Consider the following 16,043-nt stretch of genomic DNA (forward strand, 5'->3'; position numbering starts at 1 on the left):
CCCCAGCATCTCTGCATTTCCCCATCACTCGGCATTTGAGCGGCAGATTTTCTCTGCCGACATGCATGGATCTGCAGTGTAACTAGCATCCTTCCTTGCCATTTCCAGCAGGAGGCAATGAATGGAGTGGTGATCGCCGTCTGCTCCACAATCCCCCGCAATGGCGACGTCGTCTGTTGTCAACTACGGGCAAATGGTCAATGATTCGATATCCCACACCAGCAATGAGGTGTCACAGGGGCTTCTGGCGGAAGCAACAGCGACCGCAAACCCCCGCCTTTGATGGATGGATTGGATGGATGGATCGGCATAAGTTGCAGGAGAAAAGAAACCTTCTTGATGTTTGGTTCCCCCTGCTTGCTTGACTGGGCAACTCCCCCGGCGGCCGCTGGACATGACACCACATCTCATGGGGTCATCGGCACTTCAAGCCGACCGGTAAAGCAGCTGTGTGATGCGGTGAGTACATGGTAACGGGTGAGTTATAAGCTGAAAGGCCCATTCTCTCTCTCTCTTGTGACGTGCCCGTCTTCGCGTAACGTGTTGTCCCCTCCTCTCTTCTGACAAAAAACAAAGATACTTCTGAACCGGCATGATACTGCTTCCCATGTGCAGGCTTCTGTACTTGCTGCTCGGCTCGGCCGTATGGGTGGCGTCGGGCTCCCACGCGGCACTGATAGCCCGTCAAGGTAGCCAAGCACCGACCGTCAAGGTCAAGAACGGCAGCTATTATGGCGTCTACCAATCGACATATGATCAAGATCTGTTCCTGGGCATGCCGTTCGCCCAGCCGCCCCTGGGGAACCTCCGCTTCAACCTGCCCCAGTCTCTCAACACGACGTGGACAACCGCTAGAAACGCCACGCAGTATGGCTACGAGTGCTACGGTTACGGTAGCGACCAATGGGTTCTGGGTAATGTCGTCAGCGAGGATTGTTTGACGCTGAATGTCGTCCGCCCGAGCGGCGTCGCGCCGGACGCGAAGCTGCCAGTCGGCGTATGGATTCATGGCGGTGGCTTGTAAGGAAAATCAGCCAATATTGATGGACGAACCATGCAGAGGCTGATGACTTGCTACAGCACTGAAGGTGGCAGCCGAGACCCTCGCTACAACTTGAGCTTCATTGTACAGCAGTCGGTCGAGATGAACCAGCCCATCATCGGGGTGAGCTTGAACTACCGTCTCCAGGCATTCGGGTTCATATATGGCACCGAAGTTATGAAGGCTGGAGTCACCAATTTGGGATTCCGCGACCAACGTCTGGCGTTGCATTGGATCCAAGAGAACATTGCGCCTTTTGGCGGAGACCCGACCAAGGTCACCATTTGGGGCGAGGTGAGCAGTTTTGGTTTTTTTTTTTTTTTTCCGTCGCGTCGTCTCTAGAGGGAACTAAGTTACTGACGAACGAATTTTCCCTTACAAAGAGTGCGGGTGGTAACTCTATAGGCACACAACTCATTGCATATGGTGGTCGAGACGACAAGCTCTTCCGAGGGGGCATCATGGAAAGTGGAGGACCGCTTCCGTTTGATCCCTTGACCAATGCGTCCTCTTGGGACAAGTACTACAACAGCATCACCAAGGCGGCAAACTGCAGCTCCGCACAAGACACGCTTGGGTGTTTGCGCAAGGTCCCGATCGAGAAGCTCAACAGCGTGCTGAACAGCAGTGCTACGGCTACCGTCCCTGGCTGGGGCGCTCAGATCGACGACGACGTACGTTTTGTTTTCTCTCTTTTGTTCAGCGAACGAACCTGATGAAGCGAGCCTTACTAATGACAATATACACGCAGTTCATCACCGGCTCCGCCGCGGACCAACTCGTGGCGGGCAAGTTTGTCCGCGTGCCCATACTGCACGGCACGAATTTCGACGAAGGCACCGCGTTCGGCGCAAAGGGGGTCAACACGACGGCGCAGTTTCTGGCCGCCGTACAACGCACCGGTCCCAACGCCACCGTCGCCGAGGCATTTGCGCTGTTGTACCCGGACATCCCGGCCATTGGGATCCCCGCGACCCTGCAGGGACGTCCCTCGGGGAACTACTCGTTCCTGGGTGCGCAGTACAAGCGCGCCAGCGCCTACGGGGGCGACATCCTCATGCAGGCGCCGCGGCGCGCGACCTCGCAGGCCTGGGCGGCCCGTAACGTCAGCAGCTGGAGCTACCACTTCAACGTGGTCCCGAACGGCGTGCCGCCGCAGACCGGCGCCACGCACTTTCAGGAAGTGGCCTTTGTGTTCCGCAATCTCCTCGGCGAGGGGTACAACAACTCGGTGGCGGTTGACCCATTCGCTGGGAAGCCACCGTCATACGACGCCCTGGCCACGGCGATGAGTCGGATGTGGGCGAATTTCATCGCGTCGGGGGATCCAAACGGCCCGGGTGGTGCAAACGGTAAGCTGCATGATCGCCCTATACGTCCCATCTTTCCAGATTCTCTTCCTTTTTTGAGGAAAACGTCGATTGCTGACAACCTCACTCTCTCTCTCTCTCGTAGCATCCTCGTCATCCATCCACTGGCCGGCCTACACACTGGCTCAGCCGCAAAACATCGTCTTTGACACCAACGCCACGAACCTGATGTACGTCGAGGACGATCTCTACCGCGCCGAGGGGATTCAGTACATGATTGATTTATTTCCGACGGTTTATGGCCGATGACGATGGCAATGGTGATGCGATGATGGTGATGATCATGATTATGGTATGTGTTTGAGCTAAGGGGCAAAGGGCAAAGGCGAGGGGTCACTCACTCACTCACTCACTCATGTATGTATGTATGTATGTATGTATGTATGTGTGTGTGTATGTATCAGCAACCCTCACGCATGACTTGGATGCTATTATCCTAGCATTCTGGGATAAATAAAGTCAGAAGCTACATACATTTATACATACATGGTTCACGTTTATACATATCTACCTTTACCGAGTGGCTCCCATCACAATTGACCCGTGAATGTCGACATTGCTCACAGGCAATTTCAATGTGTTTTAATGTACCTAGTGGTGGAATCATCACTTGTGCATGCAAAGCCGTGTGTCGGTTGAGTAGATCTCGACGGGTAAGGCAAGGTCCACAGACATGGTAAGAGTGCTGATGGCGGACAAGCGTGTCAATTTATGACTGGTAGGGATGCTAAGGACGTGTAATGACCGTCACGCTAGTCTTCGGCCGAAGGCCTTCGGACTAGCGCCGGTAGGGCCCTGTAAATTACTCGAAGGTATATAGTTAGACGGTCCCCAGAACCTAGTAGAATTCACTATGTTCCTCTATTAAGTTACATCTAGTAGTAACGCCTTAGATAGCCCTCGCGAAGGCCTAGGCTAAGGCCCTTAAAGGCCTCTATCTCTTTCAACGGTAAGAGATAGTCTTCGATCTAATATAGAGTCGAGCTCGGAAGAACTCGAGCCCTAGAAACTATATATCTAGTACGAAGGATAGTTAAGTTCCTTTAATACTACCGCTATCTCAAGGAAAACCTCTTCTTCCTCTATAGAGACGCTCTCCTTCTACGAAGGTACGAAACTAACCTCTCGAAGCGAGACTATATCGAAGGCCGATTAAACCGCATCGACCTAAAGAAAAGGGGTAAATTAAGGGAAGGAAGCTTCCCCTAGGCGGTGAGCATACGATACGTAAATAATAAGGGGTTATTACGTATAAGTTATGCTTGGCGGTTCGTGACACCTGGAATTCCTCCCGAATATCACCGTTTCACAGTCCACTATGCTCCTTCAGCAATAAGTTTGTCGCTGGTAGCAGGCTGATTACTGATAAGCACTATGATGCTAGCACAGGCTAGTCACCATCATTTACAAACCCCAAATTCAGACCCAGACCCAGACCCCAGACCCCAGACCCCAGACAAACACAAACAGCTTTGCGGGGCCCCGGATTTCGTGGGATTTCGTAAGTCCCTTTGCAGCGATTTTGACCCTGTGCGACGTTGTCCAGAAAACGTTGAGATGTCCATCTCGTCTAGAGGATAAATTGTAGGACTATAGGACTGTAGTTTAACGTTGAGCTGAAGAATTGGCGGTTGGAATCCGAGGGAGCGGGAAGTGGGAAGTGTCAATTAGTGTAATGATATAGTCTCTCGCTGTTCACTGTATTATCTCCAAATAGCTCTCGGAAAGCCTTATTGAAGCGAGGGCAATGGTAGTCTTGTTAAACCCCAACAGGGACCCCAGACCGGTGGAGGGCCACAGTAGATACTGCTTCGATCCTGGAACCCAGACAGTTCATTTGCGGAATCTATGTCCTCGGGGCAAACTCTGCGATTCTAGCTCCTTACAGGCTGGCGATTGTTTGAGGCCACCTCCAATACTAACCCGATCGTGAAACTATCACTATGTTGAGCCAATGTGCCAGCGAACCCAAGTGACAGCGATCTTGCACCCAACGGAGATGGACTTAGACAGTCCGCTTGCCCATGCTCTCGAAGGGCAGTGCCAGGCTGAGGACAATCAAGAGCCCAAATAAGCCACCACAGACGAAAAGCGGTGCAGTGGTCTCAACATTGGCGTAGCTCCCGACTAGCACTCCGACGATGCCTCCAACCCTGTTCAAGACAACACAAATGGCATAGCCCGTTGCACGGTGAGCTGCGGGAAGGATCTCTGGAGTGTAGGCATATATCGTGCCATAGTAGATGTTGGATGCGGCCGAAATGGCACAAGAAACGCCGACATTTTGCGCTGGGGTTTTGATCTGTGTATATCCGAACTGAAGCGCAGTGGTGATGGCGGCACCAATTGCGAGAGTGCCACGACGCCCGATGGCACGAGTTTCGACGAGAACTGCGGCGATGATGGGGCCAAAAAGGCCACTGACTTGGTTCAATGCGTAGTTGCGCCAGACTGTATAGTTGTCATTGCCCCCGACATCCGCTCCCCGGCTCTTCAGATAATATGGTAGGAAAACACCGAACAGAGGGCTGACCATACCAATGACTACCCAATTGAGGATTATCATGACAGTCGAATATGCGAGCTTCTTGGTTTTAAACAGCTGTGAAAAATGTTGTCGCAGTCGTAGAGCAGAAAAGGCCGACTTGTCCGTGTGCAACACTCTCCCTTCCCTCTGAAGCCTCTCCAGAGTAAGAGACAGGGGCCGATTGAAATCCTTGGCCACTTTCTGAAGATTGGCAATGACTTCCTCATCACGATTCTGAGAGATCAACCATTTAGGTGTCTGAGGCATGCGGACAAAGATAAGTCGGGCCAATGCGAGGACGATGACAAGGGAGCCGCAGGTGAAATGTAGATAGCGCCAGCCCCAATTGTCGTCCCAGTTGCACTCTGCTGGTGACGCATCAGGGGCACAGGAGTAATTGCTCATGTAGCCCCAGGCCAGGAATCCTGTTACTGCATAGCCGACAGCCCACCATACTGCCATGAATGTGACCAGCCAAGCGTGCGAGGAGGGTAAGAACTCGAGCAAATTCGTCGCATCGAGGATATAGTTGCCACCGGCACCGGCAGAGTAAATAGCGACCCTATCAGAAGAACGTAAGCCTCACATCAAGAGCGCAATAGGTTAGGTAGATTGCATAGGAGCTTTGCTTACATTGCAGAGAACGAAACGTAACTCGGCATGGCGCCCGCAATGAGGACAAAAATCGCACAGAGGAACAGGCTCGAGTTGAATGCCAGACGTCTCCCGATAACATCGGCACTGAAGCCCCAGATTGCAGCACCGAAGAGCAGCCCTACTTGAGAAGCGAGTGCCACCCCGGCCAGGCGCGGCGTCGGGTTTCCGAACTCTTGAGCAACGGCAGGCCCAGCGATTGATTGACAGACGATGAGAAGCTTCAAACCACTCGTTTGTTAGGCTTATGAACTCGTGGGAAGAAGCGAAAGACAAGTTCCAAGTTTCCCTACCGAGTCGACTGCATAGCCAAATCCATTGAGATAAAACAACTTCCACTGGAACGGTGTCATCCCGATTTCATCAATGGCCGAGTTGGCGAGCGCCATCTTCTTCGCCAACACCGGATCGATCGCGGTGCTATCATATATTTCCTTGTTGAGATCGACGCTGTCTTCATCTCTTTCGGACGAGGATGGAGAATGCAGGCCCTTGTGGTCTGCAACAAGTTCGGCTCTTTTGTCGTTCGCAATGCCCAGGTCGGCATTGCTCTTGAGAGGTGGAGGAGGGGGTGGTGCTCCGGCTCCAGACATGTTGTCTTTGTTAAAGTTGAAAAGAAATATGTTCTCCTTGAATCCGATATTTCGATTAGTAGGTAGGGGTCCTTCCGCCCTTATCTCTTTTTTTCACAGCGAAGAATCCAGATTGTCGGATCGTTCATGCCACATGGAGAGTTGCATTCCCAACCGGGGGCCTCGGATCACGTCTTGGAGGCCATGATCGCGAATCTTCTAAGATGAGCACGTCAACTTGCATACGCCCGCAACCATGACAGTTCGATTGCTCTGGAAGGAGGGTATGTCCGCCTGTGCCAACCCTTTTGGACCCCATGAGCGTCGGTGTTCAGCCATGTCGTGATGCCGTCCCGTGTAACGTCAATAACTGAGCCGATTGCGAAAGCATGGCAATGGGTCTCTCGCCCTGGCCCTAATGAGTTCTTTTTTGGGAGAAAGCTCCTTAATGAACGCAGATCATAGTATCTGCAGGCAGTGTTACAATTCGCCGCGATAACATTGCAGGAGCTGAGGGAACGGCGCTGGCAGTCGCTCAGGTCGTCGTTGGCGAAACCCTGTCTTTGGGCGATCTCAAGAACCTAGACCAAATGATTCTGCACATAATCAGTTGAACGTGATGATAGGAGCTGGATGATAATGTCTGTTGTGAGGTTGACATCGCAGGGCGGAGGCAGAGTCGGGGACCAATGTCCACAAGACGAAGTTGCGCAGGAGCGAATCAGGGATCCAGTTGCTATGGCACTAAGAAAAGGACCAGTGAGACCTTTTATATTATATCCTCTAAACATCAGACCTCAGGGGGGTGCGTGGGGGTGCCACGGGTGCGTAATAGCACCTCATTGCTGATGGAGATCGCGACATGCGTTGTTCGCCTCGCGCAATCTGTATCCCTGCGACAGCCAAGGTTTGATCGCGTCAAGGAGCCGAGGTGTGGAAGGGTCTCTTGTTGGATTTATTGAACCTATTGGGGGTAACAAAATAAAAATCGCAATGAAGACGTAACAGAAAGCGGGTGAGTATTACCAATCGTTTGTCGATATCTATCCATTGGGTCCGCCCAAATCCGGAGTGGCTTTTGAATCAAAAAGCGCCGTCTTGCAGCGAGCTCAGGGAGTTCGACAGAAGTTCGACCTTCATAGTTATAAAACTTCGCGGGATTGTGCCAGACGATTAGCTGTATCCTATTATTGTATAATCAACAGTCTACCCTACTCCCAATCGTCATGGCTACGCATACTGGAATAACCGAGGCCGTCCTCACCTATCAGCCTCCTCATGAGCCAGTCAAAGAATTCGAGCCTCCTAAAGATCGAGCCTTTTTCGCTGATCCTGAGAAAAAATCTCTTCTGAGTGCGGTCAAAGCTATCCGCAATTTGACCCCATATATCGGGACAGAACTTGTGGGCATTCAATTGAGCCAACTTACCGATAGCCAGAAAGATGAGCTTGCATTACTGGTCGCTGAGGTTTGATGAACAATAATCCAGTGTTGGGTTCTAGCCGCTGACCAAGATTCAGAGGGGCGTTGTCTTTTTCAGGGATCAGGATATCACCCTGGACCAGCAACATGAATTGACAAAGCACTATGGCATTGTGAGCTGAGCCTGCCAAAGTCTGATATCAAATTGAAGAAATGCTAATCGAAACCCCTGTAGCAAGACCGTGATCCCAACCAACAAGATCCTCGACATGTGACCATCCTGGGAAATAACAAGTGAGTTTAGACACATGGGAAGCCTCAAGCTCAAGAAACATATAGCTAATAGTTCCAGTGATATTCGAGCGTACTCGAATTTCGGAGGAGAATACCACTCTGATCACTCGCAAGAGGCGAACCCACCGGCTTATACTATGCTTCGATTGATTAGAACTCCAGAGACCGGTGGCGACACCATTTTTACCAGCCAAACGGCGCTGTACGATAAACTGAGTCCGACGTATCAGAAATACCTGGATGGATTGCATGCGGTTCACAGTTCTGAGGTCCGGATCCAAAGTCTTTCACCGCAGAGTCCAGAGGCATACCTTGACTGACGAAATACCAACAGCAATCATACATCAACTCGCTAAACAACGGTTATCGTCCATTCCGTGGCCCCGTGCGCCGAGAACATCCATTGGTAAGGTCCACGAAATAGAAGAGCAGCTCAAGAGCGACTCATAAATCTCGCAGATTCGCACCCATCCCGTTACGCGGCTCAAGTCTCTCTTTTACAATCCGACATTTGTCATCCACATATCGGAACTCAAGGGACAAGAAGCAAATCACACTCTAAATTTCCTGCGCGACCATCTTCATAGCGCCGATGACTTGACAGTCAGATGGAAATGGGAGCCGGGCAGTGTTGCATTGTAAGTCCTGTTTGCTTGCATTCGTTGTTTTGAGGATTCCACCACCCCTGATTGCGTTGCGATTTTGGAGTCGGAAACAAAATTCTACACAACACACAATATTTCAGGATAACTAGAAAGACTGACTGCGGAAACTTTTCGTCATTTAGCTGGGACAATCGATCGGTCGTTCACAGGGCCATTCCAGGCGGCTATGATCCAACGACTAGAGAAGGAAAGCGCACGGCCATCTATGGAGAGAAACCGTTCTTCGACCCGAACAGTGAGAGTTTGAGTGAACGTATAGCCCGTGTTGGTGGAGACCCTGCAAAGAATGAGATCGTCAATCTTCACTTTAGAAGTCCGCAGGTGTGACCCAGCTAAGAGGAGGTTTGGTGCCCTGTGGCCTCTCTCGGGAACAGAAATCGCGGAATGCTTTGATCCTCCAGCCTTCCCAACTGGCCATTGGCGATCACTAAGCCCGCACCTCGTAGCTAGCTTGAAAATGGACAAGGCAGAATAGAACCAACCAATGTGAAGAAGAAAAATTCAGATATATGCCATATGCATCTCAAAAAGATCAGAAGGGCGCAAAGTCACCTGTTTTGATATTGATCACTACCGTTTCTCCCAGTAAGAAGTCGATGTGACCAATGCAAGGGAAAGATCCTAATCATGCGCCTAGAGTCCCACCCACGTGCTTCCCCAGTCCGACAGTATCTGCTCATTGGAAGGCTCAGGACATCACGATCAGAATAGCGCTTGGGTGGGCATGCACAGGCAAATTATGGTGAGCATACAGATCGATGCTAACCACATCGTGTAAGGACTATATAGATCTATCGATTATTAGCTATCAAGAGAGAGAGTATGTAAATTTAATATATAATCTGAGAGCTCAGCTATATCTAAGGCGTGGCTTCCACAACAGATCGGGAGTATCGTGTTGGCCATAACTAATCAGCTCCTGAGAGTGTCCGATGTCCAATGACAAGGACATAAAAGCCGCAGGTATTTTCCGCCTATTCGGTAAGAAACAATACAATTCTAAGTCGGAATCATTTGTTCTTTCTCCATCACCGAAGAGCAAGCACCTCTATGTCTCACCGAGTTCAATCTCCTTACCGAATGGCACTTCTACACCAGCGCAAACATAATCTCTGAACTTCCGTGTTGGGATCCTCTTCTCAAACATCTCGTCCAGTTCGGCCCACGTACGATTCTTCGTCTCGGGAATTTCGAGCCGAAGGCTGTGGCGCTGAGGAAGGCGAATATGAACCCGGTCTTACCGCCGAGATCACCCGAGTCGGTGTTGTACATGTAGGGGACCGTGAATTGGAATGCCCAGGCTGCTATAAATTGCGCAACGATCCCAATGGCCTGTGATGCAGCGCGAAGATGCACGGAGGAAGCTTCTGCACTGATGACAGGATAGACTGCGCCAATGCCCAAGACAAAGGCCTCGTAGATAATGATTAATTCAACTCCGAGGAATCTAGACGGGAGAATAGTTAGCTGTGGGTAGCACAAACAGTTGGTCACGGTCTTTCTTACAAGGTTGCTGACTTGGAGTGAGAGAAACAACCAGCGATACCGAAGGCCGTCCAGAGAATTCCAACCGATGCTGCTCCCCAGAGGAAGAGTGTCCGTCGCCCGAGTCTAGTCATTAAGAAGTAGGAGGCGAGTAGCATAGGCAGGCCTATGACCAGGTGGATAAGACTGAGCTCCAAGGTTAAATAGGCCGACATGCCAGCCAGCTGGAGGAAGTAAGTCGAACTTTGGATCATCGCGAGACCTGTGTAAGATGTTAGTTAGTATCAGTATGGCCTTGATGGTCACTGCCAATGATCAACATACCAACGAATTGTTGAAGGATATTCGCGTAGATAACAATCCTTGTCCGCCGCCAGTTAGTACCACGAAAGCACTTTGTATAGCTCCAGGAGTCCGCATTCCGCTCAGCAATTATCTCATGCTCGACAACAGTCTGCAACGCAGCCAAGCGGGTCTATGGATCCTCGTGTGAATGAATTCGCTTATAACTCTTCAGGGCGCCTGCCAAGTTGTTCCTCCTGATGAGATAGACCGGGCTTTCTGGAACGAGGACTCCCACAATCAGCGCAACGGCAGTCCTAGCCCATTGACTGGCGAAGACGACTCGAAACGCATCTGCAGTCAGGTGGCGGACTTCGCCTATAACAATTGACACCGCAGCGACCTGCGAAAGGATGGCGAAGAAAGTGAAATTAGAGAGGAGCGGGCCACGAATCCTTGCCGGGGCAATTTCCGATATCATCGTCAAGTATGCAGTATTGAGAAGACCGATCGCGAGCCCAACAATGATTTTGCCCATGAGAAACATCACTCTCTTGCTTTGCAGACTGTCAGGCCGATCGGCAAGGTAAACAACCAAGATAGCTACATTCCCAATTATCGCGCCTAGAGTAAAGGTAACCTTGCGGCCAAATCTATCAGAGATGGTACCGCTCGAAAAGGCCCCCGCCATTGCTCCAACTTGGATCATTGAATTCCACAGGGCTAGCCAGATGGAGGGAACGATGTACACCTGGCCGACTTCTGAGCCAAAAACCATTCTAGTATCAGAGCATTCGAATTAGCTTCGGTTCTTTTGTCAAGCCTCAGACAAGACATTTATGCTGAAGGCCTAGAGTGTGCCAGGAGAGAATCTCACCGGAATGCAGGCATTGCTGTGGCCAAGGAGACAATGATCAAGTCGAAGCCGTAGACCATTGGGCCTATAGATAAGAGAAGGCACCAACCTATATACTTCTTGTTGGCTTGAATGGTCTCCATAATCGTCAAAGACATCTCATTTGAAGCATCTGGAGCCATGACGGCACTGTAGGGGGCTTCGACATGAGTCTCAGCGGCCCCGTCAAGGATGTCCTTCGTGGCCATGTTGGTGAAAGGGTCAAGATGCCGAATGATAAAATGGTGAGGGTGAACAATATGAGACCTGTACAGAAAGTTTCTGAATAAGATTTTGGTAGAGCCATCATGACAAATAATGGAGTGCTTTGGTCTTCAAGAATATAGCGAGAAGACATTCGAACTGCAGATGTAGAAGTTACGGAAGGCGGTCCGGTCAAGGTGCGCGGTCCGTGGTCGTGCCATAATATATCTATTCTATTACATATAGTCCTTATCATGGGCGGGGTTGGGGTGTGCTTCAAGTACATAGGTCGTTCTTTAATAGTCTGGCTCATTAACTAAAGTACCATAACTACGTGACTACAACTTTGTTCTTGCGGATCGGTTCTGTTTTTGGGTGCCAGGTGGCTACGGGTGGATTGACCTAGCACCCTAGATGTATGTATTCTAACTAGAAATTATCAGTAATAATGAGAATCTTCAGGGAAAATACTACCTACTATGATAGGTTAAACCTAGGAGAAGGCTGTTAGAAACGGCCTACATATAACCTAGAGCGCGGGGCGTCTAAGGATAGGTCTACCGGGGCGTAGTAGTCTAACGGAAATATAGAAGAAGGATAAGGCTAGGTTACGTATCGTACGTAACTACTAAAAAGGTAAAAATACGATATAGTAATATAATAGTATAGACTATATTCTAGCGAAGCTTTAGCTAAGCTAGTATTACCGGTAAAACTGAACGAACAGCTACGCTTCTGATTAGTTACCCTTATCGGCGCTTATCTATTAGCTCGCGAAAAGACAGATAACGTGACTCTCCTAGATCTATAGTTATTCCGATCCTAATTCTAACGAGTTCACTTTCCATTTCCGTCTCGTCGCCGCCACCACTCTTTAACTAACTAAACTTCCATCAACAACAACATTAAATTAATCATCAACAGCCTCATTTCATCGTTCTAAGCATAGAATCCATCTGTGAACAGCCCTAATCAAAAACGCGTAGTTGATCGCTTCGCTGGCGTCTTGAGGAGTGCCTAAAGGGTTTACGCCTCACAGTCTATTTTAATATATTAATATACTATCCCTAGTTACCTATTCGGGATACGCCTTATAAGTATATAGCTACGCTTATTACTCTTTTATAGTTATACTCACTCGTAGTTTACTTATCACATCTACTTTACTATTGTCACGAACACCCACGTGACACTGGACACTCGGCTCAGGCCACCAACCAAGGAGTTAGGCCGCCAGCCAAGTAGCTGGCTTACCGCATGTATATAGCAAGAGGGGTCGTACCTGTTAACCTTGAAGCCTCTTCAAGCGTTGACATCTCTATCTATAGGCTAGTTATCTATCATGTTAGAAACGGCCTTCATATGACCTAGAGCGCTGGGCGCCCAGAGGTAGGTCTGCCGGGTCGGGGCGGCCTGATAGACGTAAGGCTAGGTCACGTACCGCACGTAACTACTAAAAAGGGAAACTTATGATATAGTGGTATGTTAGTATAGACTATATCAACATATTAACATACTATTCCTAGTTACCTATTCGGGATACGCCTTATAAGTATATAGCTACGCTCATTACCCTTTTATAGTTACACTCTCTCGTAGCTAACTCATGACATCTACTTTACTATACTATTCTAAAGTCATCTAACTATTCATACCTTACGTTATCTCGACCTAGCTCATATAATATAAGGACTGTAACTAAGGAAGCCTAGCCCCGTTAGGCTATATAGGAAGCAGCTCTGATACTTTAGCTACTATCCATCGGTACGAGTAACGACCTATATAAGTAGTTACGGAAAATAAGTAAGACCTACATCCCTAACGGACGAACTCCTTATACGATAGGCATCCCGACTATCCCTAAACGATACGATGGTAGGACTAAGTACTCTTAACCCTAGTATACTAGGGCTAACGCTATTAGTCGTCACTACTATTACGGAACCGATACCTAAGGGTAAGATTAGAAACCTACCTAAGCCCTTTAATAGAGCGTAGGAGAAACTTACACCCTTCATTCACTATATAGATATATACTTATTAATGAACCTAGGAGACTTTCTAAGTGACATATAGAAGATCCTATTTATAGGAAGCTACTTCGAGGTAGGGGTAGAGGCCTAGCTTCGCCCGTTTATTAAAGACTACATGAAGAACTAACCCGACGATAGGGAGGATAAAACTATTAAGCTGTTTTAAACCTTCTAGAGGTTTAAAGAAAAAGTTCGAAAAGTGTTCGGAGCTAGAGACGAAGAAAAAGAAGTAGAGCGATAGATTATAAACTTACGCTAAACGGGCTTAGTTTAGGATTACGCTATAAAATTCCGAACCCTAAATATAGAACTAGAATAGGGCGACGGCGTATTAGTTCCTATTTTTCGTAAAGGTCTTAAGCTAGCGATTAAATAGGAGATAAGGACGTATAAAAGTAAGAGAATCGAGGATTAGATTAACGAAGCGATCTAAGTAGATAACGACTACTAAGAATATAAACGCTACGATAACTACCGACGCGGATTCGTAGTTAGAGGATAAAAATCTAATACGAAGAAACTAAGGTAACCGTATTACGGACCTATACCTATAGACCTCGATTAAGCTTAGAAAAAGCGAGGCTCTACTTAAAGTAAAGACCCTAGATAGGGTAAGAAGGCTACGGGGCTAAAGAATAACGAAATTTATTATAACTACGGAAAACCGGGGCACTACGTAAGAGACTATAAAAGCCTAAAGAAGTAAGCTAATACTATAGAACTTAATAAAAATAAATAGGCGAAAAGGTTAGAGATAAAGCCCGAAGCGAATGTAGTAAACGCGGGAGAAATAGTAGACTACTAAAAGGTAGTTATCCTCGTAATTACGCCTAATAAGATCTACGTAAAGACTAGATACTAGAATAATAAGGAGTGCGTAGACCTAACGTACCCGAAAGGAACTATATTCTAATACTATTATACTTACTACGAGCCTACGGAAGAACTAAAACCGCGAGAAAGGATCTTCTCGATTATTTTATGTAAAGATCCTAAATGCTCTTAAAATAGAGAGAGAGAAGGCTATATCTACTTACATTAGGGCGGAGACCTAGAAACATAATATATGTATAAAATCGAGGAAAGTCAGCTAGAACCGATAATAAATATAGTAGATAGGTTCGACCCGGAAGAATAGGAAGTAGATTACGAATACCCGATAATACTTACGATACTAGAACGATTATACGAAGAAGTAGTCTAGGTCGTATAGAGAATGCGAGACCTTAAAGCGAGGGGAACTCTAGAGTAGCGAGAGGAGACCCTCTAAGAAATGGTAGGACTTATAGTACGGGTCCTAGAAGAACGGCGAGTTATTAGGGAGCGCCGAGAGAGGGCTAGAATACTAGGATAGAGCGACGATAGAGTCCTGGAAGTATACCGTATCTATAGAGAAAGAGGTATTTTAGTCCCCTAGGTAGACGAAATACTAGACGGAGTATTAATAAAGGGTAACTTTACTTATAGAGAAGTTACGAGATGCCCGTTAAGAAATATACCCTACTATTATATATAGTATCTAGACTATCTATAACCTAAAGAGTTAGGGATGTCTATCGAAGAAGCCCGAGAAGTACACTAACTATTAGTTAAGCGGTATAGGGACTAAAACTACGAGGTATCCGACCTCCGAGACGGGAGGATAGATTACCTATATTAACTAAAAAACTAGGTTAAGGACGGCCTAAGGAGTAGGCCGCCTAAGGAAAGAAAGCTCTAATAAAGCGTAGGCGAAAGAGGGCTCGTAGAGAAAGCGTAACTAGGGATTAACCTAAGCTACTATATAGGATAGCTATAGCGACTTACTCGTATTTAATCATCCTATATAGGACCTTAAGAGATTAAGAAGTATATATCCTTATCGACTTAGGATGTACCGGTAACATTATTAGCTACCGGATAGCTAATAAACTAACGGAGTGGAAGAGAGAGAAAGATATATCCTATAAACTATTAGGATTTACCGGAGAGGTACTATCTAACGTTATATATAAACTAAGAAGAGTTCTATTATTAATCGACGAGCACTACGAAGAGATCATCCTCGACGTCGCGGAGACGAAATATAATATTATACTCGGTATATTATAGTTAAAAAGGTATAACTCTATTATCGACTAGGTAAAGGCCTAGGTACTGTGAGGGTTTGGAAAGAGTTCTGTAACTAGCTAGCTAACCTAGTAATAAGGAGGATAAATCTGAGGAGAGAGAAGGAGGAATAATGTCCCCTCCTTCTCTCCTTATATCGTACGCTCTTCCGTAAGGGATACTCATTGTCTTCCCCTTTCTCCCTTGTCCTTCCTCTTTCGTACACGCCTTGCGTTTCCCGTGCCTTTTGTCTCTCTTCCTTACCTTCCCTTACGTACGGTGTCTTAGTTTGCCAGGATTCGGTATCCCTTACACGGTACGTGCCTCGTCTAATCAGGAGGCGGCATTTTACCTGTATAATGTACAGGCAAATTTAGCCAATCAGGAGGTGGCGTTAGTCCTGTCGTTAGTCTTGGCGCTGGTTCGTCAGAACCGAGCCTCCTTCTGGGTTCAACCCATCATAATACCCCCCCCTTCTCCTTCGGTACTGGCCCGGAGGGCCTCGTATA

At 47.9% G+C, this 16,043-nt stretch overlaps 4 protein-coding genes across 4 annotated transcripts; 2 read left to right on the forward strand and 2 right to left on the reverse strand.

The window, feature by feature from the left end:
* Positions 1-592: 592 nt before the first annotated feature.
* On the forward strand, positions 593-2,661 carry AYO21_07479 (hypothetical protein; the record flags this gene model as incomplete). The annotated part of the gene is made up of 5 exons (XM_022657434.1): positions 593-1,020; positions 1,081-1,336; positions 1,396-1,716; positions 1,794-2,394; positions 2,498-2,661. The coding sequence occupies 5 exons, from the start codon at positions 593-595 to the stop codon at positions 2,659-2,661; spliced, it is 1,770 nt and encodes a 589-aa protein (XP_022510311.1).
* Positions 2,662-4,417: 1,756 nt separating this feature from the next.
* AYO21_07480 (hypothetical protein) lies at positions 4,418-6,186 on the reverse strand (the record flags this gene model as incomplete). The annotated part of the gene is made up of 3 exons (XM_022657435.1): positions 4,418-5,501; positions 5,573-5,814; positions 5,887-6,186. 3 exons carry the CDS (start codon positions 6,184-6,186, stop codon positions 4,418-4,420), a joined length of 1,626 nt encoding a protein of 541 aa, XP_022510312.1.
* A 1,205-nt stretch (positions 6,187-7,391) lies between these two features.
* AYO21_07481 (hypothetical protein) lies at positions 7,392-8,874 on the forward strand (the record flags this gene model as incomplete). The annotated part of the gene is made up of 7 exons (XM_022657436.1): positions 7,392-7,634; positions 7,687-7,761; positions 7,824-7,882; positions 7,935-8,151; positions 8,217-8,288; positions 8,342-8,520; positions 8,670-8,874. The coding sequence occupies 7 exons, from the start codon at positions 7,392-7,394 to the stop codon at positions 8,872-8,874; spliced, it is 1,050 nt and encodes a 349-aa protein (XP_022510313.1).
* Positions 8,875-9,636: 762 nt separating this feature from the next.
* AYO21_07482 (hypothetical protein) lies at positions 9,637-11,418 on the reverse strand (the record flags this gene model as incomplete). Its single annotated transcript, XM_022657437.1, has 5 exons — positions 9,637-9,994; positions 10,054-10,294; positions 10,357-10,507; positions 10,586-11,093; positions 11,192-11,418. 5 exons carry the CDS (start codon positions 11,416-11,418, stop codon positions 9,637-9,639), a joined length of 1,485 nt encoding a protein of 494 aa, XP_022510314.1.
* Positions 11,419-16,043: the final 4,625 nt, after the last annotated feature.

The sequence above is a fragment of the Fonsecaea monophora genome (assembly GCF_001642475.1).
Source record: "Fonsecaea monophora strain CBS 269.37 chromosome Unknown Scaff57, whole genome shotgun sequence".
Lineage (NCBI taxonomy): Eukaryota > Fungi > Ascomycota > Eurotiomycetes > Chaetothyriales > Herpotrichiellaceae > Fonsecaea > Fonsecaea monophora.